The sequence below is a fragment of the Marmota flaviventris genome, chromosome 7, assembly GCF_047511675.1.
Source record: "Marmota flaviventris isolate mMarFla1 chromosome 7, mMarFla1.hap1, whole genome shotgun sequence".
Lineage (NCBI taxonomy): Eukaryota > Metazoa > Chordata > Mammalia > Rodentia > Sciuridae > Marmota > Marmota flaviventris.
This window is the reverse complement of record NC_092504.1, coordinates 63,901,010-63,923,018: the sequence shown is the minus strand read 5'-3', so window position 1 is coordinate 63,923,018 and position 22,009 is coordinate 63,901,010. Positions and strand designations below refer to the sequence as shown.

The window sequence follows — 22,009 nt, the reverse complement described above, 5'->3', positions numbered from 1 at the left end:
CATACTTACTTTACTTTCAAAAACTAAATGTTTAAATAAAAAATTTTGCCTTCATTAGATGAAAAAATCTGAATAAATAGCTCCTTCTTATAAAATACAATCATAAAATTCAGGTTTATTTGAAATTTAACCCATTTCAGATTGCCTATGCTTAAATTCTTGCCCTGCCATGTACTAGTTGTATGGTTTGGGGCACATCTCTTAACCTCATCTGGAAGGAAATAGTATCTGTCTCATTGCATTTTTTTAATATTTATTTTTTAGTTATACGTGGACACAATATCTTTATTTTATTTTTATGTGGTACTGAGGCTCAAACCCAGGGCCTCACACATGCTAGGTAAGCACTCTACCTCTAAGCCAGAACCCCAGCCCTCATTGCATTTTTGTGTTAATTAAATGCAGACTGACACATAGCAGTAACTCAGTAAATGCTGCCATCATTATCAATCTAACTTACCTAATTATAAAACAGAAATACACACTGTCGTGCATTTTATGTAAACCACAAATTGAGTCCTTTTTTTGAAACTGTGGAGAAAGGTTATTTCAAATTTAATTGACTTTAGATTTTTAAAAGAATCTTTTTGTCTAGGATCTTAATAATCGATATAATTGGGAGTGTCAAGAAATCTATTAAGTCTTGGAAGAGTAGCCATTAGGAATTGATGTACTGATTCATCTTTTTACTCTGAGCTAGTGAGCCAGAGGATCATGGGATACAGAAGAGCTTGTTCCTTTAGGCCACGTTCTCTCTGACAGCAGTATCCCCTTTGTTTTAAAGGTTCGCTGGGGTGATAAAGGATCTACTGAGGAAGGTGCGAGGTTAGAGAAAGCCAAAAATGCTGTGGTGAAGATTCCTGAAGAAGAGGAACCCATCAGGCCTAGGCCACCTAGACCCAAACCCACTTACCAGCCTCCACAGACAAAGTGGTATGCACCAATTAAGGTACGTATCCTAATTTTTAACTTAAGTCTCCTAGAGAAACTATAGCTTTTACAGTCCCCCATCATTTGAAGAAGGCCTATGGTGGATCAAGTAGCAGCTTGATCATTGTAAAATGAGTATTCATTTAACTTTCTAACAACTAAACACTTTCTCAGCATAAGAACCTCCAAGATTTTGTTTGTTTAATTAATTTGTGGAAAAAAAATAAAAGTAGAGAATAAGACTTTACCTTCTTTGCTTTACTTTTTCACTTTTTCAGTGAGTTGAATAACAAATCACATTTTCTTTAGGGTCCTCTTGATGCACTCTGGGCTTTGTTGCGGCGGCAGTATGACCGGGTTTCCTTGATGCGACCTCAGGAAGGAGATGAGGTTTGTATAGGGGAATGTGCTGGGAAACAGTTGACTGCTGTACCAGGATAATGGAAGTACTGGAATATTCTGCGGAATTAATGTTAAAGCCCTTATTCCATGCAAGGAAGGAGTTAGCATTGCCTGGAACAGATTTCCTTTACATAGGCTGCTTACCAGGTTACTGTTAGAGTGCATCTCCCATCTACAGGTTCATACCAGTCCCTTTTCAAGTAATTCACAATAACTGTGATCATTTGAATGCATACTTATGCCTTTGAAGACATCATGTTCTGAGTTTTTTATCTGGTGGGAACAACAGACTGGGAATGAGTTGCTGAGGATTTTCTTTAGCATGTAGTAGCAATGAGACCTACAGAAAATATCTCAACCACAGTTGCTTTCATAAATAAGTTCTTTGTAAGGGAGAGTGTCTCTAAAGCAGTGTAAAAATCTGTACTAGTGATACATGGGTACAGACACACACAGGTATGTATACATATGTATTTTAAGTCTTTTTTTTAATATTGAAAATTTAGCTAGAATTTTCCTAGTTTTAGAATTTCTTTAATAATTTACACTATTCCCTATTGTATCAATGTAAGAAAATTTCTCCCTAACTTTTTCATATATAATAATAGTTGGGTTTCTTTGAGAAACACAATAATGTTCATAATTTTTTTTAAAGAGAGAGAGAGGAGAGAGAGAGAGAGAGAGAGAGAGAGAGAGAGAGAGAGAATTTTTTAATATTTATTTTTCAGTTTTCGGTGGACACAACATCTTTATTTTATTTTATATGTGGTGCTGAGGATCGAACCCAGCGCCCCGCGCATGTCAAGCGAGCACGTTACTGCTTCAGCCACATCCCCAGCCCAATTCACTATGATTCTTAATAGAAACTTTTTATATAATGAGATTTCATGCCTTCGTTTAAATTCATGTGTGATCTGGAGTCATGCTTTGGAGCAACATATAATAATTCCTCTTCCTCTATAACATGTTAGACTTTTACTTTAAATATTTTGCTTTAAATATTGTTCATGCATCATCTTAGTTTTCTTTCCTGGGATTAGAAACTGTTTCATTTGTTCAGTGATTTCCACCCTATGAAATGCTAGCCTGTGTTGAGCTAACCCTGGAGATAAAACTAGCAGCCCTCCCAACTATCTTGCTGGAACTTTATATGTTCTTTTAACTATCATGAGTAAAATTTAGTTAGTCTTTCATCATTCATACTAATTCTGATAATTTTTTATACATTTTTTAATAAATTTTGATAATTTTTAGTTTTGATAATTTTTGAATTATAAATAGGCATAAATAATGGCATTAGATAAAAAATGAGGGGTGTGGTGCAGAATCGTCTTTGCTCTTAAGAAATCTAAAATTTGTTTGGAAAACAAGACATGCACAAAAATAAGATTTACATTGGAATTTATATTTATATTGGATTTATATTTAAGTATATTGGGCATACTAAAATGTGTAGTAGAAGAGATTAACTCTCCTGGAAAGATTAGATAAAGCTTCTTTGTAAATATAGGTTTTCTGTCTTAGAAAATAGGTAGTTTTCAACAGGTAGAGATTGGTCACTGAGGTAGCTAAGTTCCTAGGGAGTGGTGGCTTGCTAGATAGTCTCAGGGTTGGAGGTTAAAATCAGAAAGATTAGTTGGAAATAGAGGAAAGTTTTGAATTTGGATAAATTGGCATATTTGCTTTTTAAAATCATGCGTTATAATCATTCATTCATTCAACAAATATTTATCTAGTGCCTAACATGTGCCAGGCACTTTGTTAGACAAAAGATAAATTTAGCATTCTTCTTATAGAATATTCCACATGTTGCCCCAGCAGGTTGCTATTTATTTTTCTATAATTGATGAGTAATGCTTCCATTTCTATTATTTTAAAGATTTCTTTCTTTTTTCAGCATTTTGTTTGTGCTTTTTATTTATGATGATTTCAAAGACTTTTATTCTAAATATTGAGGTCAAATTATTTCAAATTCAAAAATTTTGGGATTTTAGGAGTCTGATATAGTCTATATCATATATAAAACAACATTTCATAATCACATTATTTAGGCATTTTGCTATAATATACTAATTATATTAGTTATTACAAGTGGAAAAAAATAAAGACTAAAGTTTTTCTCAGGTTTTGCTTTGAAGTGTATTTTGGTGAGAAACTTAGGACAAAACTCTCAATTTTCGAAGATTTTGAATTTTAGAATTTTAGTTAAAAGAGAGAAAATCTCAATATGTGAGATGAAATAAAATCTCACTACCGGTATGCTATTTATGTTTTCTGGTTATTTTTTACTTAAAATGTAGGTCAATAACCTCAATAAACATCAATTATTGGCTCAATTAATGAACTCATTTTCTTCATCAAATATGTATTATGATTCTAAGTGTGCCTGATGCAGTTTGACTTAACTTTTTATCATCATACCTCTTCTTTTTAGCTTTACTGGTTCCAGTATTTTGTCACCTGCAAATTTTTGTCAAATTATTGAGCCACTGTTAAAACTGTTAAAACTGCAGTGTGGCACTTTTAGAGTCTTTTGCCCCAAAGTGAGGCACACCACAGTTAATTGACATTATGGTAAAGCTGAAAAACCATCCAACAGTACAACCTCAGTTAACTGCATTATTCACAAGATATTTAATATGTATTTTTAAATTCCTTGCCGACTATAAGGTATATTTATCTATTCCCCCATATAACCTAACTGATAATACAACATGATTTGTTCAGAACATCTGGTGAGCTTGGCATGATTTGTTCTTGTGCTCCTTTATAACATTTACTTATTTAGTCTGAGGTTTTACGTCAAATGTATAGTTATGAGTATATAATTGTTCCCTTTTAAACAACTTGAGAAAATTTTGCCCCTCTCTTTTTTATTTTCCATATTTTCACTTTCTATGTTTCAAAAAATTATTAAGACTATCTGAATTTATGTCAACTCCACATCATCAATCCAGTCTTCCTTGTTTGATAGGTAATTTCAAATTACCTATCCCACATACATACATAACTATAACCTGTATTTTTCCAAAGAGTAAGCCATAGAGTAACACACTAAGGGTCAGTTCAGTGCTTCAGTGGAGTCCCTTTCTATACATTATTAGGAAAACTGAAGGATTTCAACATTTTACATATGTTTACATTAAGTGTTAGGAAGTCATCATACTCTTTTCTTCTCCTGGAATCTGGAATGGTTTCTTCCCTCCCTTCTTTTTATTCTTCCCTTATTTTTCCCCCTGTTTCTTCCTGAATACATTTATATCCACAATCTTTTCATTTTCAAATTTGCTAGTTTGTTCTAGCGTTTATAATATTCTTAAATATTACACTAACTTTCAGTGGACTTCTTTGAATAAATGGAGCCTTTAATTGTCCTGTTCTTATGCTGATGAGCACAAGTGAATACCTTTATGGACAAAGGCCACCAAGTGACTATAATATGGTTCCAAAGAGAATCTTCACCAATCAGCTCACTTAATCATGGTAATATTTTAGTGGATTTTATTTAAAAGTCTCTACAATAACAAAATACAACATATTATTTTTATCCCAGAAAGTTATATTTAATTATTTGTTTAAATAAAATCATAGTGTATGGTGTAGTGACATAATCTCTACCTGAGAATCTAACATCCCACCCGGTTTGTTTTTATTTCCTTTTTGTTTTTCCCCTTGTGGTCCTAGGAATTGAACCCATGATAGACAAGTGCTCTACCACTGATATACACTCGAGCCCAAATTTTATTTTTATTTTATATTAAAAAAACATATAATATTGCTTAAATTCCAGTTTTTTTTTTTTTTTTAACTTTAAAGAAGCTTTTGTTTGGGGAACTTAATTTATCTAGGAAGAAAATGATGCCCGAAAGCCAGGAAGAGTACTAGGGATTTAGAATACATTTGAGACAGCTAATTTTGATGCATGATACTAAAATGTGATAATTCATTTTTTAAAATATCTTCATTTATTTTTATGTGGTGCTGAGGATCTAACCCAGTGCCTCATGTGTGCAAGGCACGCGCTCTACCGCTGAGCCCCAGCCCCAGCCCCAGATAATTCATTTTAATAATGCTTTATCTATACATGAAAAGAAATGACTCACTGTTGCCTTCTAATTATTATGGTTAAATCCCCAAAAGGCCTTTATAAAACCTTATGGTTTTTTACCAATTTTAGTTTATATAAACATAATTTATTTCATAGGATTACATGAAGCTGAGAAAAGTAAAAATTAGGGCACTAAGATGTCCAACTAGCAGTATCGTACTTACATCTTTGGCTGTTCTTTAACCATATATCCATCTACCTTTATATTTGGTTGAAGAAAGGAAAAAAATTAATTGAGTTCAAAATTATGTGTGTGTGTGTGTGTGTGTGTGTGTGTGTGTGTGAGTGTGTGTGCGTAAGTATGCCAAGGCTTAATCACTGAATGAGAAAACTTAGGCTTGGAGTTCTTTTGTTACCTTTAGATAACCATACTTATCTGTGAATGGGCTCCATAATCCTGCTATTTGCAAACTTATCTACCTCTCAATACTTGATGAAACCAAGTTAGAGGACAAACTCAGACTTATTGATGAAAGATTTCTTATATATGAGATGCTCCTTGTCCTTTGCTTATTAATTTGTATCAACAAACTGATTTCCCAGTAAATTAGCCTATTAATGATTAGGAAATTTGTAAATAGTATTATGTCATCTTAGATTACATACATTGAGTCCCATAGAAAAGGTTTGTCTATGCATCAAGTATTTCATTGGAACAAATGTGATGAGCTATTAAGGCCAATTCTTTTTAAAAGAAACTTTATTATCAACATAAATTGATGAATATATTTTGCAAATATTTTTTTCTTGTTTCTTGTGCTCATAAAGGATTTGGTGTGTCCATATATACATGTATAATATTTACCTTGAATTATGCCTCTCATGAAGTATTTGTGCAGGTTTAGGAGTTGTGTGCTTATTAGAAAGCAATTTGTACACTGTAAAACTTTAAAAAAAAAAAGACTTTTGGAAACTTTCTAGTTGTAGATAGGAATGCAGCTTGTTTTACATTGTCAAGAAATAAAAGATAATACTATCTCATCTCTTAATTTTGAGAAAGTAATAGTCACATTCTTTTTTAAAAAACAAAACAAAAAAACACAAGGAAAGACAAACTTTATGCTGCTTGAGAGACAATAAAACAGAATTGTTTCAGGTTGTGGCTAATGATTCCAAATAACACACTTCATCAACAGTATGTTTTCTACTTTGGAAAGCAATCTTGTCGCTGATTTATAAATTGTTTACTGCAGATTCTGCTTTTTGAGAATTTCGTTTAATAAACAAATCAGTGTATGTAGAATTAGACCTGGAGTCATGCACATTGTCTAGGAAGTCCCTTCACGGTGCATTTCAAGCCAAATGCTCTCCTTTTATGACTCAGAGGCCGCACCGGGCTCATTTGCGGAAGAATTCACTGCTGAATTGAAGTCCTTGATCAAGTAATTGAAGTTTAGGCATAAAGTATCAAAGCGGCGCGAGCAATCTCTCGCCCCGCGCCTGCTCCCGCTACCTTTCCTCGCGCCAGCTCCCGCCGAGGTGGCGGGGTCCGCGGGCTCACTCGGAGCCGGCGCAGGCTTTGATTGTGTCTGCAACTCCTCGGAGTCATGAATGTTTCAGCACGTGGCGCGCGAGGTTAGGGCCGCGCATCCAGGTGTAAGCTAGCAGGTTGTCGCCGACATCTGTTTGCAGCAGCGGCAGCGGCCTCCCCAGTCCGCAGCGAGCGGCCGGATTGTCAGCGGAGGTAGTTGAGAGCGGCAGAACCGTTTTGGTCTCACACTCGCTGCCCGGAGGCCTGAAACACCAAAGGTAGGAGTTGGGGTGGACACAGCTGCGCTCCCAAACTTGCCTTAGGCACAAATAAGAGATCTAATGCAGTTTGACTCCGTTGCGGTGGGGAGATGAGGACAGAAAGCCACTTCAGAGACAACTTAACGCTGCAACATCTGCCGCCAAGTTTCCAGGGAGTGACAGGGGACAGCAGGTACAGATCGAAGTCTCCACATAAACAACCTCCATTAAGCCATGGACTCTTTTGAAGGGCCTCCATCAAACATGCTGGAGTCCGCAGCAGGAGTTTGTTTGGGTTTCAAAGCAGTGTGTGTGTGTGTGTGTGTGTGTGTGTTTTCAATAACAAGGTAATTTATAAATGATGCATTACCATGCATTCTCCTTTTTTTTTTTTTTCAATTTGAAAAGAGAATGTTAGAGAAGCAGAAAGGCAAAGAAAGAAGAAAGCACAGCACTAGTTTTGGAGTTGTTCCACAAACCAATTAAATCTCCAAGGAGCTTCTTGGCTGTAATGGAGGTTATGTTAACCTTCAGAAGCCAGTTCCTCATTCACCAGGAAGCCTACATAAATTTGTACACTCAATAGAAGAATCCTAGTAGTCCGGGTGAAATAATATACCATTCGTCTGTTTTAAAGAGGGTTATAGGGTTTCTTATTTCAGGGGAGATGAAATTGAATAATAGATGTTTTTCCAGGTGGATGGATTTTTTTTAGTAAAACAAAAATCTAGAAAATTTCATTCACTTTGTTTCCTGTTTATAAAGACTTCATTCCTACAATTGGATATATAAAAAATAAAATCATAAGTCCAAGTAAGCAAACATTTTTCTTTTGGCAGGGTGGTGGTTCCTGCCCCACTCCCTACATTCAGCCAGAAAAAAAACTAATTTTCATTGAGGATGTTGCAAAAACCCTTAATTTGCATACATATATATGACAATACAGTTGGTTAAAATACTAGCTTAGCAAGTAAAATCTGCATGGTATGGTAAGATAATAAAAATTCTGTAGTAATGTGAATTACTATCATTCATAAAGTTTAGGCTCCTTCATCCAATGAAATAACTGCATGACCACTGTGAGATAAAGGAGAGCTGCTGACTCAAAGATATCCTTTAGAGCAGGATAGTAGCCAGGGAGCAATGGCCTGGGGATAGATGCTAGTGTGTGGCAAAGTTTTCATCAGTCAGTAGTGAAATAAGCAACATAAATACACAGTGAGTTTTCAATTATGCTACCTGTATTATGTTGGGGACTATGGTTAATATTATGCAGATGAGTTTTCCATTCTTCAAAATGACTGATGGCCCAGGCCATTTACAGTGGTGATACACTCCTGTAATCCTAGATTTGGCAGACTGAGGCAAGAGGATCACAAGTTTGAGGTCAGCTTCAGCAACTTATTGAGGTCCTAAGCAATTTAGTGAGACTCTCTCTCTCTCTCTCTCTCTCTCTCTCTCTCTCTCTCTCTCTCTCAAAGCAATTTAGTGAGACTATGTCTGTCTCTCTCTCTCATATATATTAAAGGGTCTGAGGATGTAGCTCAGTGGTAAAGAGCCCCTGGATTTAATCCCCAGTGCCAAAATAAATAAATACATTAATAAATAAATAAAGACTGACCTCCACTTTTAAAAAAAAATGCCCATTCTGACAACCCAATCTTAGTCTTCCAATTTTTAAAATTGTAGCAAATCAGAATAAATCTGAGAACACAGGTAACACCTGAGCATTTAAAAGGGAAGTCTGTTAACCTGAAAGGCAAATGATTTAGCCTTTATTTGGTTTATATCTCCAGATTTATGTTTATGCCTCTGTCAGTCAGTCTTATTTCTGAATTCTTAGGCTCAAAACACTCTTGGCCTTACCCGTCTTAATGGCAACTTCTTAAGTGATTCCAGTCTTCCTACAGATCACTAGGAACTCCTTTATGCTTACAAATCACCCGTTGCTCAGCATTGCTAAACTGTTTCTTTTTCAAATTGAATAAGCCACTAGGTAGCAGAAATTTTGTATCATACTTTTATGTTCCCTACTGCCTTTGCAAAATGTTAACCACTTGTCAGTCTTTCAGAGCAAATTGAAAGCTTCATTCAAGTGATTTGATATTAGAAATGTTTTTAATACCTGGAATTATCCCATTAATGATTACATTCCTTTTTAAAAATATTTTTTTGAAATGCTATTTTTATTGATAGTCTGGGTATTCAATAGCCTTATTCCAAAAGTAACTTAAAAAAAAAAAAAACTACATTCTTACACTTAATCTTTAGATTCAATCTTTTTTTATTTTTCACACAAAATGCATATTTATTTACATAAGTATATTAAAAACTTGACAACTTTACAATAATTGTTGATGTATAGACATAGTTTTCTTTTATATTTACCAGGAATTATAAAGCAAAAAGGAAAAACAAAAAAAGCCACAGTATATTCACATACATGTAAGTGGATCTCATAGTGAAAACTCAGTGATTTTTTTGAAGAGTAAGCAGTGACATTTTTATTTTCCTATTTTACTGGCTGGGATTTTGCATGCTTTATGCATTATATAAATTACTCATCTATTCATTCCTGCAAAGCACATGTGAACTTAAAATTAACTTTATAAATATTTTCAGGGTGTAATTTTTTATTATTTGAATATACTATATCCCCAAAATTTAGTTCCAGAAACTATTTGAGGTGGAAAGAAATTAGTGCTCACTAGCAGTTTTTCCTTTGTTTCTTTTTCACACAGCTTTTGGTAATGACTAATCTGTTTTTTTACTTCATGAATCTACTTGTTCAGAAAATTACATATAATATTAATTTTATTTTTTATTGTAAATTTATTTATTTATTTATTTATTTTTATTGGTTGTTGAAAACATTACAAAGCTCTTGACATATCATATTTCATACATTAGATTCAAGTGGGTTATGAACTCCCATTTTTACCCCAAATACAGATTGCAGAATCACATCGGTTACACATCCACATTTTTACATAATGCCATATTAGTAACTGTTGTATTCTGCTACCTTTCCTATCCTCTACTATCCCCCCTCCCCTCCCCTCCCATCTTCTCTCTCTACCCCATCTACTGTAATTCATTTCTCTCCTTGTTTTTTTTCCCCATTTTGTGTCATATAATTATAGAACTTTGTAACTGATTTGGGGGACTCTAAGAAAACCTGCTGTATTAGCCTGTCAATCCTATTGTATATAAAATATACTTGGTACTTTCATACCCTCCCTGCTTCTTTTTATACTAAAATGCAAGAGTAGAACAAAATATAAAAATGTTTTAAAACTGATTATTTATCTTTTATTTTTGTGAAATCTGAAATTTATTATGGTCCTTGAGGCCAATTTTAATGTGACAACATTAGGAAATAATACCACTAGACTTTTCTACTCTTTATATTACCTCTAGTATCTTTCATTTTTGTCTTTTGCCTTTACAATTCAGGTTATCCTTAAAATATCATTATATCCTGTTTAAATTAATACAAGTAATTAACTTTGGTTTGTACATATTTAAAATACAAAGTTTATACGGAATTAACCCCTGTCATGAACATGTCATTTTTACTACAATACTACTGACTGATTTAAGAATATGTGTATATGTAAACATTATATGTGTATGTATATGTATATGCATATATATATATATGTGTGTGTGTGTGTGTGTGTATGTATGTATATACATACACATATAATGTTTAATATAAATATATGTAATATTGAACATATTTTCTTGGTGTGTATGTCATCAACTAATGTCTATTCCAGAGGAAAATCGCAAATTCATGAAATAGAGTGCTTTTCTTGATAGCATTTCTTAGCTTAAATAAAACTATTTCTTAATTATGTATAAACTGGGGGGGGGGGGGGAAGATGTTAATTCTGGTTCCCTGAAATGTAATGAAAAATATGCAAAACTTAAATATCTATCTATCTATCTATCTATCTATCTATCTGTCTGTCTCACCTAGGGGCACTCTACCTCTCAGCTACATTTATGTTTATTTATTTATTTTATCTTAAGACAGTGTCTTGCTACATTGCCAGGCTGACCTGGAACTTGTGATCCTCCTGTATCAGCCTCCTGTGCAGATGGTATTACAGGTGTTAATATCTAATAAGATTCTATAAATAGAACTTGGAGACAATTGGCTTTTCCCCCTATCTAGACATTATTTGTGATTTAGTAGCATCACATACCATTTCACGTATTAACTTTTAGGTTTGGTAGAAAAGCAGCCTGGTTAAAATTGATCAGCAACATTTTAATAATCAAGAGACAAAAATTCCATTAGGGTAATTACCTCTTCCTAAATGAAGGCACTGATTTTAGAAATGTAACAGTTTTTTAAACACCAGTGTGCTTTGGCACACTGGAAGAATACCTTAAACATACTAAGAAGAAATATTACTTGTCTAGGACTGGATACATTGTTTTCTTAGGCTCAGCATACAGCTTTGACATCAAATGTACACCTTAAAGATATCAATTGAATCATGCTGTTGGGAGCAGAAGATACAATTTTAAGATTCTTTTCCCATTTTTGAGTACTTGATATATAGTCTTAACAATTTTTATTAGAAAGGATGAGACAGATTCAAATCAATCACTTTATAATTTCTAATAATAATGAATTACTTTATAGATATGTTAATATTCAGTTTTAAATTTGGAGCTCAGAAGACCCAGCCTAAGAAGAAAAAAAATATGCATTTTTGGTAGACAATTTATTAAACAGAACATATTATGATGGTGTCTTTTATTTGCTAAACACCTTTTTACAAGCTTACTGTAAGGAAAGTTCCATAACTCAGTGATATTGGCTTGAGTGGGAAGTTTTTATTATCCTCTTATTCTTAAAAATATATTAACACATTATTAAAAATATATATGTTTTAGGAAGAGTGCATTTTTATTCTGCTAAATTTTAAAAAATATTTTGATTTTATAAACAAAACACCAGGAGTTTTATAATACATACTTAAAATCCATAAGTAATTTCCTTTAAAGTTGCTTTATCTAACTATTATTTATATTTTCCACTATATAGTTTTTGAATCAAATTGCAATCTCTAATATTTGACAATTTTGAAACATAAAATTTTGAGGTATAAAATAAAAAAAATGTATTCAAACTTTGCAAATAGCCAACAAAATTTATGCATACATATGCAGATACACATTGACAAACACACGAGTGAACATTCATTTATTTGCCATTTTATTTTTTCTGATTTGGGGTTACAAATTAACATTTTGTTGTTGTTGTTGTTGTTTCAAAGGATTATAAGAAATTCCCTGTTTTTTTTTTTCCTTATTCTTTTTAAAGCATAATGAAATTGGGATAGTTTTTGCAAACTTTTTCTCATTTCAAAATAATTGTATTCTCTGATATACCTCATATCTCCTCTAAAAATCTCCTTTTGCTTGAAAATTTGTGAAAAATGGTTCTTGGAATTTCTTAAACTTTAGATTCCCATCATGATTCTTAGCTGGTTCGTGTACTGAAAATTGTCTGTGTATATGTGTACATGTATGTGTGTATACATATACACTCACACACCCACACATACACACTCACATACATATTCCTCATATATGTAGGTACATGAAATATATAAATATTTCATAATGAAATGCATACTTAATAACTTGGTCTAATACTAAAATATTTTATTTTGGATCAAAATTAGAAAATTCAAATAATTTTTTAAATCAAGCACTATTTCCTGCTTAAAATTTTTTTCTACTAAAGCCATATCCTGGGACTATTAATTTAACAGTTAATTAGGGATTCAGTGCCTTTTAATCACATAGCTCCAAGGCCTAGTATAGTGAAGATTGGACACACAAACACATTCTCCTCATATCTAGTTGCTTAAAAGAGTTAGTAAGTCTGTAGAACATATTTTAGTAAAAAAGGTTGATGGCATATTTATGTACATAGATACAGGTAAAATTTCTAGAGTAAAGAGAGATTACTGTCTTGGAATCTTTCTCTTTCTTTTCTCCTGATCAGTTCCTAAGGTCTAACCCTTGATCTGTTTCTCCCATGTCTAACTTTTCTCTAGCAAGCACAGAGACTTTCCCTGCTTTGTTATTGGCATTCAGCTTGTCATCTTAGACAGCCCCATCCTCCCTCCTGACTTCCACTTGCATGTCTCTGAGAGCTTATATGAGTTTTCCACTTGGATGCCCTGTTGTCACTACATTATCTGTATTTAACTGGACCTAACCATATTCCTCATGGATGGCTTTCAAGCTAGTTATGAAACTCTTCTCTCAGTCATTTGTTCTGTCCTTTACCTGATTAATCTAAACTGAGGTCCAATGGACAGAAGCACACCAATGTGGGTCCCACAACTCTGAGAATAGGGTCAAGATTTTAACTTTCTAATTCTGGGTACAGTGCCCTATGCCACCCAATAACATCATTACTTTCTGATATGCAGAGGACATTGATTCAAGCAACAGAATTATGTTTATTAATGTCCCTTTCAGTTTTATTATGATTAAGAATAAAAATGAGCTATTATTGAATATATGCATTTGATGCTGGTGATTTGTAAGAGATACGTATTTTGACTTTATAAAATTTAAAAGTTTCTGTTATGAGTACTTACCTTTATGACTCTTTCTTAAAACTAAGCTACTGAGAAAATTAAGACAAAGCAATTCTAAAATTTAACAAGTTTTGGATTATTTCCTATTAAATATGGCAGAGAATGCTGATACATAAAAATGTTATCTCTATTGAGCTAAAATTTGTCGTTTGGGGATGGTGATTATTTTTTAAGTTGTAATTAAATCTATTAAGCATTCTTCTGAGTTATAAAAGCATGACACAATCATTTTCCTTTAGGTTGAATTCTGAATAGATAAGGCTTATAATTTTTACTAACTCTCTTTGTTAGGATATGTTTGTTATTATTTTGGCTTGAAGTTGCATTTTTTTTCCTGAAATATATTTGATCTTTGTTTCATATTTTATCCAAGGAAAGTAAGTTTTCAATGACTAGAATTGTGAAAACTATTTGTTCCAGGTAAACCATAGAGTTATACATGACAGTAGAATGTATTTTGGCAGATTTTACATACATAGAGTATAACTTATTCTATTTAAGACCCCACTCATGTGGTTATACATTATGTGGAGTTACCCTGGTCATGTATTTAAATACAAATCTAGGAAAGATATGACTGATTAATTCTACTGTCTTTCCTATTCCTTTCCCCCCTCTTTTAACAATCAGTCAGTCTCTTGCTTAATCTCCTGTGCTAGCCTAATTATGCTTATGTTAGCTCCAAGTGTCTCATTCATTCTTCTGGTTACAGAAGAGTGGCTGGTAGTTTAATTCAGAGCCTAGTCTCCAGAAGAAGCATTACGTAAGAGGCATCAGTAAGAAGAAGCATCAGTAAGAAGGCTGGTAGTTTAATTCAGAGACTACTTACCAGAAGAGGCATTATGGCTTTACCTGTCCTCTTAGTTTATTTATGAACCAGTCCTATGCTCTTAACTAGATTAGTTCCTTTTACATTAACTGCCTACAGTAGGGCAGCTGTCTGAGTGGTTGGTTGTAAATTTGCTAAAGTCTCTGTCATTAATCTCAAATGCAGAAAGCAGCAGATAACAGGTTCAAAGTTTCAAGTCCACAGTTTTCACAACTTGAAATGAGCATGAAAGGGTTGACAGAATGGGGTGGGGGTTGAAGAGATGTGAGCATTGGGGAAAAGGAAAGACTTCTGTCATTAATCTTAACTAATTGCCAAGAGTTTTAAAATTTGAGTTATTATTAATACTGAAGTTAAGCCCTTAATACTCTGTTCGTGTTTTGGCTTTAGATGGTCTTTTGTGAGATAAGAATTTTTAGGAGGCAGAGAAGTGTGTGTGTGTGTGTGTGTGTGTGTGTGCGCGCGCGCACGCGCGCTCGTGCGTGTGTGTATCTTATATAAATATTTTCATTTACATCTTTCAAACCTTTCCCTGAGTTAATATTCAGGTCTTCGCCTTTTGACAGTTACTGTAGGGCAGTTAGGAGTGATAGACAAGTAACAATAAATCCAAATAAAATCCCTAGGTAGACCAACAGCAGTAAATCTGAATAATATTACTTTCATGTTTACCAGCATACAAAATACTTCACTGAAGAGGAAATGTAAGATAAGACATTAGGGGTGAAAGAAAAGATGGAGAGTCAGTTGCTAGAAAAAGGAAGAGTAAAAAAGGGATAGAGTGATGAAGGGTGGGAAGGATTTTATTTCTCTGAAAAAATTGCAGGCAATAGGAAAACCAAGTGAGTGCATAAATAATAATTTACAAAAGGTGTGTTCTTCAGGTTGCATATGCACTGTTACACTGCTGATCACTTAGAAGTGAACAAATTAAGGAGTCTTTCCTTAAAATCTTCCCACCCCTGCCTTGGCTGTTCCACTCCTGTTTGTCATTCATCTCCCTTTTCTGTTAAGTCTATGGTAGTAGCCTACTCTACTGTTCAATGTGAAATTGTCACTAATTATTTAAAACATGAGTATTTTGGTAACAAAAATGGCTTGTAGTTGTTCAGGGGAAATCTTTAAAAAAACAGATATGCCTCAAAACTTCAGAAATATGTTTTTAGGATTACATCTCGTGTTCTCCATATATTTGGACAAAATGAGCCCACAAGAATTCTGTAATGAAAATATACAGAACACCAAATTATTTTAGTTTTTATACAGATATCTTACCTCTGATGATAGTGAACTAAATCTCAGGGCAAGGTATAGACAATGGCTTGGATATGATTAAATTGTCTGCAAATTAAAATTCACAAATTTGGCTTTGAGAAATGTGTTTTTTGTTGCAGCAGTGTTTTCTTTTAGGATTTGTTTTAAAGGTAAATAGAAAAACATAAAAACAATGTAGTATTTGTTTTATTTCTCCACATATTTATTTTTGCACATAGTAACTAATTATTGAAGATGCAAGTTATCAAGAGTTGAGATTTTAATTTATAGGCTGTGGATTGCCAGTAAATTTTTTTCTCCCAAAGAAATAGAATTCGGCTCTTGGAAAGTTCTCAAATAAATGTGTAACAGGAGTGAAGATGATGTTTAAGATGTGAGGATGATAGTTTAAGCCTATGTCAACACTTCTATTCTTTTAAGACTAATTTAGGTTCATTAACTACAGAAAAATCAGAGATTCATGGCTTCAGGTATTTTTCTTGATTTGTCAAGGGTCTTTTTTCTTGCTTCTCAGTAATATTTAGGTAGATCATGGAGGCTCAAAATTCTAATACTTCTGATGCTTGTATGTGTGTGTGTGTGTGTGTGTGTGTGTAGGAGAATTTATGTGTAATGGGAGGTGATGGCAGGAAACTGTAGATGTTGAGGGAATTCATAATTTCAGGAAAGGGAGAGTCTTTTCATCAGGAAGATTCAGAACTCAAATTCAGCTGACAGTCATTAAACACTGAACATCTTAAGTATATTCAGTGATGTTGTCTCCTTTTTGTCTTAGCAGTCTAAGAGTTATGTATCATATCATTCCCCTTTTACAGATGAAGACTATGAGACCCAGAGATGCTTAGTGGATTCCTCAAGTTGGCATTGCTGAAAAGTGCCAGAGCCTAGATTCAAAAATTTTTTTGATTTCTAGTCCAGTGAGTGTTGCCCTATTCCATTGGTAATTTCACAGCCTAACACTTCATTCTTGTGTGTAATTTGCTGAATTAAGGCACTTTCCCCTTTTGAACTTATGGCTTAATTATTTTATTATGTATTCAAAATGCATGCATATTATTCTATAATATACATATTTAATTTTGCATGCATCGATACATAAAATTTGATATTTAGAAGTGGTAGCAAACTCCACAGAATGTTCTTAGACTGCATAGAACAAGGATTTTGTTTTTTGGTGTCAAAACAGACCTTAGAAGTTGTATAGTTCAATCTCTTCCTATGCAACTTCCACCCCCACTTGAATTCTGTCCCCTAGAAGGAAAGAATACTGAAAGGCACAGAGATATGAAATCACTTCTATATTCCAGGAATTGAAGGTTGTTTTCTAGGCAGAGGCAAGTGGTTAGGAGTTGGGAGGTAAATTATAGGAGGAAGGTAGAATTAAAGCAATTTCTAGAGCCCCTGGTGACATATTGGAAAGGACACTGGATTGGGAGCTGGAGGATTTGGGGATCTCTATTACTGTCATTGATTAGCTTCAACCTGACACAAATTTCCTTATCCTTCTGGTCCCAGTTTTCTCACTTGTGTATAGAAACATAAACCATCACAAAAGTACTTTTAAATTCTAGTAGTCTTGTTTTTTGTTTTCAAATTCCAACCAAGACAACTCAATAAAGATAGAACCCTGCCCAACACTCAGAAGGGTATCCTTCAATCTGCACATCACCTCTTGGAGAGTGGTATTCAAAGATTTTGATGAGTGAAAGAGGTCATACTATTAAAAATATAGTTTATTATTTCTAAGTATCTTTGAATTAATTCACACTGTAGTACTTGGACATTTCTTAAGGCCTTCCATAATACATATATGCATTTTACAAGTTATTATAAAACTAAAAATATGGTATATATATTCCTCACTGTTTTCTGAACATGTTTGAATGACTCTAAAATACACTACTTTTAGATCCATAATGCATATTTTGCTACTGTTATGCCTTAAGATAAAAGGAAAGAGTACAGAGGGTACATATTTAAGAGATTAGAATATTTAAATTTTGTGTTAAAGCTCTTTCTTTGTAAATCTTCCCCTTTTTTGGTGATTTTCTTCTTTTAAGAAAAAAATATTAACATGTAACACTATATTATCTTCATTGTCATTTTGATACTTTAGATTATGCTGCCTTGTGCCATAACTGAAAAATCATTTAAACACAAGCTTTCCTTTTACTGAATACCATTATAAGAAGAGGAGTACTAATGTGTTCCTGTCATTAAATATATAGAGATACATGGACCTATTCTCCCATTGGGTCACACAGAAATTGATTTTCTAACTTGGGCTAACAATAGTGGACAAATGTTAAATGAAAATCAATCAGTTTGATTTAAATCAGCTAAATACACTCCTCTTATTAAGTGGTCTTTTCTCCTACATCTAACTAGATGGCAAATACCATTTGTCTAGCTTCTGACCTCCAGCCTCTGACTGCTTTTAACAAAACTCTAAGGAGTATGGTTTGATCATAATTTTGTTCTTACATCAGACTTCCCTAACTCTTGATCAATTAGATGAAAATATATTTAGGATATTGTTTATAAATAGAAAAAATTTCTGAATTAATGTAATTTTAACCCTCAAATTCTTAGGTCCTTAATATTTCAAACATATGTCAGAAATACTTCTTTAGAATGTGAATTTAATAGTAAAATTTTATTGGGGGAAATAGAAGGATTTACCAAGACAGAAACACAGAAGACTTTAGCTGTATTTTTAAAACAGGAAAAAACATTTTTTTATATCAAAAAAGACTAAAATGTAACTTAAATGTACCTTAGGTAATCGTATGGGTATTGAGGTGGTGCCGATATCCTAAGCTGTGAAGGCTGAGATCTGAAGGCAAAGCTTGACTTACTTATCAAACAGGTTGTTTAAGCATATAGTTCTAATGAAGTCATCATACATTCCCATCATTATTAATCTCATCATTAGTGGAAAAAAAATGAGTACAACCTATAGCACAGCAGCTCTGTACTGGGCGCTGTTCCAGGGATATTTTATGATTGTTCTCTGATTCTCAAAACAACTCCCTGCAAAGTTTTTTTGCCCCCATGGTTCAGATAAGGAAACTGAGGCTGTGGAGGGTCATATAAGTAGCCATGCTGATAGGTAGATAGTAAGTGGTATTGGCTATTGAAAAATGAAGTTCACCATGTAAATTCTGCTTTAATTTATGTTTCAAAATTTGTTGATAAATTAATACAGAAAATCACAGCTGTTCAGAATTCAGTGTTTTATTTGTAATTTACATAGGCTCATCCATTGAATTGGGAAAATTATGACAGCAAAATTAAATGGAAAAGGCCAACTGATAAAGGAGAAATACTAGTGAACTATTTAAATAACATAGCAATCCATAGTGACTGTATAAATACAAAATATCTGATACTTAAATGTTAACTATTTTTATCAATCACATTGTTGCAAATATTCAGGTCAGAAAATTACTTGCAGATTTTTTTGGGGGCACTTATAGTATTGGCTGGGACCAAAGCTTAGGAACAATTATAAAGCTTATATACTTTTGTTAAGTAGAGGAATTTAATATAATTGATGGTAGAACAAATCAATGGTTTACTCTTAAAATTAAACTATTAAAATTGGTGTTGGTACTAATCTAGAAAACAAACCAAAAGGAAGAGTTCTATCTAAAGGCTAAGTTTATAACACAACCTCAAATTATGTTTTCCAAATATCAAAACTCTCAGATTCACTATAGAAAAGCCATAATTTTAAATTTAGGATACTGTTAGCACAGTCATATAATTTATTGCCTATAATTCTCCCTTAAAAATCTACTTTTCAGAATATTTCATCATCATTTTAGACTTCAGTTAAATTTATATTGAATTTACTGTTTATTTCCCAGATCATTCTCTCCGAGAGCATGAGGTCTCATTTTGATCTATGGAGCGACTGATTCCACTTGTCAAATTTATCCCTTGATCTATCTGAAAATAGCATGCCCAACATCATCCTACAAAAATACAACCCTGCAATGTTTTTTTTTTTTTAATTTTTTATTGTTGGTTGTTCAAAACATTACAAATTTCTTGACATATCATATTCCACACTTTGATTCAAGTGGGTTATGAACTCCCACCTTCCCCCCATACACAGATTGCAGAATCACATCAGTTACACATCCATTGATTTACATATTGCCATACTAGTGTCTGTTGTGCTCCGCTGCCTTTCCCATCCTCCCCCCTCCCCCCTCCCCACCTCTCCCCTCCCCTCCCCTCCTCTCTCTCTACCCCCTCCACTGTATAACCCTGAGGGTCTCCTTCCATTTCCATGCAATTCCCCTTCTCTCTCCCTTTCCCTCCCACCTCTCATCCCTGTTAAATGTTAATCTTCTTCTCCTGCTCTTCGTCCCTACTCTGATCTTAGTTACTCTCCTTATATCAAAGAAGACATTTGGCATTTGTTTTTTAGGGATTGGCTAGCTTCACTTAGCATAATCTGCTCTAATGCCATCCATTTCCCTGCAAATTCTATGATTTTGTCATTTTTTAATGCAGAGTAATACTCCATTGTGTATAAATGCCACATTTTTTTTATCCATTCGTCTATTGAAGGGCATCTAGGTTGGTTCCACAGTCTTGCTATTGTGAATTGTGCTGCTATGAACATCGATGTAGCAGTGTCCCTGTAGCATGCTCTTTTTAGGTCTTTAGGGAATAGACCAAGAAAGGGAATAGCTGGGTCAAATGGTGGCTCCATTCCCAGCTTTCCAAGAAATCTCCATACTGCTTTCCAAATTGGCTGCACCAATCTGCAGTCCCACCAGCAATGTAGAAGTGTACCCTTTTCCCCACATCCTCGCCAGCACTTGTTGTTGTTTGACTTCATAATGGCTGCCAATCTTACTGGAGTGAGATGGTATATTAGGGTGGTTTTGATTTGCATTTCTCTGACAGCTAGAGATGGTGAGCATTTTTTCATGTACTTGTTGATTGACTGTATGTCCTCCTCTGAGAAGTGTCTGTTCAGGTCCTTGGCCCATTTGTTGATTGGGTTATGTGTTCTCTTATTGTCTAATTTTTTGAGTTCTTTGTATACTCTGGATATTAGGGCTCTATCTGAAGTGTGAGGAGTAAAGATTTGTTCCCAGGGTGTAGGCTCCCTGTTTACCTCTCTTATTGTTTCTTTTGCTGAGAAAAAACTTTTTAGTTAGAGTAAGTCCCATTTGTTGATTCTAGTTATTAACTTTTGTGCTATGGGTGTCCTATTGAGGAATTTGGAGCCCGACCCCACCGAATGTAGATCATAGCCAACTTTTTCTTCTATCAGACGGCGTTTCTCTGATTTAATATCAAGCTCCTTGATCCATTTTGAATTCACTTTTGTGCATGGCGAGAGAAAGGGATTCAGTTTCATTTTGTTGCATATGGATTTCCAGTTTTCCCAGCACCATTTGTTGAAGATGCTATCCTTCCTCCATTGCATGCTTTTAGCCCCTTTATCAAATATAAGATAGTTGTAGTTTTGTGGATTGGTTTCTGTGTCCTCTATTCTGTACCATTGGTCCACCCACCTGTTTTGGTACCAGTACCATGCTGTTTTTGTTACTATTGCTCTGTAGTATAGTTTGAAGTCTGGTATCGCTATACCGCCTGATTCACACTTCCTGCTTAGCATTGTTTTTGCTATTCTGGGTCGTTTATTTTTCCATATGAATTTCATGATTGCTTTCTCTATTTCTACAAGAAATGCCGTTGGGATTTTGATTGGCATTGCATTAAGTCTATAGAGAACTTTTGGTAATATCGCCATTTTGATGATCTTAGTTCTGCCTATCCATGAACAGGGTATATTTTTCCATTTTCTAAGATCTTCTTCTATTTCTCTCTTTAGGGTTCTGTAGTTTTCATTGTATAAGTCTTTCACCTCTTTTGTTAGGTTGATTCCCAAGTATTTTATTTTTTTTGAAGATATTTTGAATGGAGTGGTTGTCCTCATTTCCATTTCAGAGGATTTGTCGCTGATATACAGGAATGCCTTTGATTTATGCGTGTTGATTTTATATCCTGCCACTTTGCTGAATTCATTTATTAGCTCTAATAGTTTCTTTGTAGAGCCTTTTGGGT

General features: G+C 33.9%; 1 protein-coding gene across 3 annotated transcripts in view; it reads left to right on the top strand.

The window, feature by feature from the left end:
- Antxr2 (ANTXR cell adhesion molecule 2) overlaps positions 1 to 22,009 on the top strand; it is a 151,455-nt gene that overhangs the window by 87,413 nt on the left and 42,033 nt on the right. For all 3 annotated transcript variants that reach the window (XM_071614366.1, XM_027939757.3, XM_034636424.2), the window contains 2 exons: positions 785 to 949; positions 1,240 to 1,320. In XM_071614366.1, the coding sequence (XP_071470467.1) occupies positions 785 to 949; positions 1,240 to 1,320 (246 nt within the window). The remainder of the gene's footprint in view (positions 1 to 784; positions 950 to 1,239; positions 1,321 to 22,009) is intronic.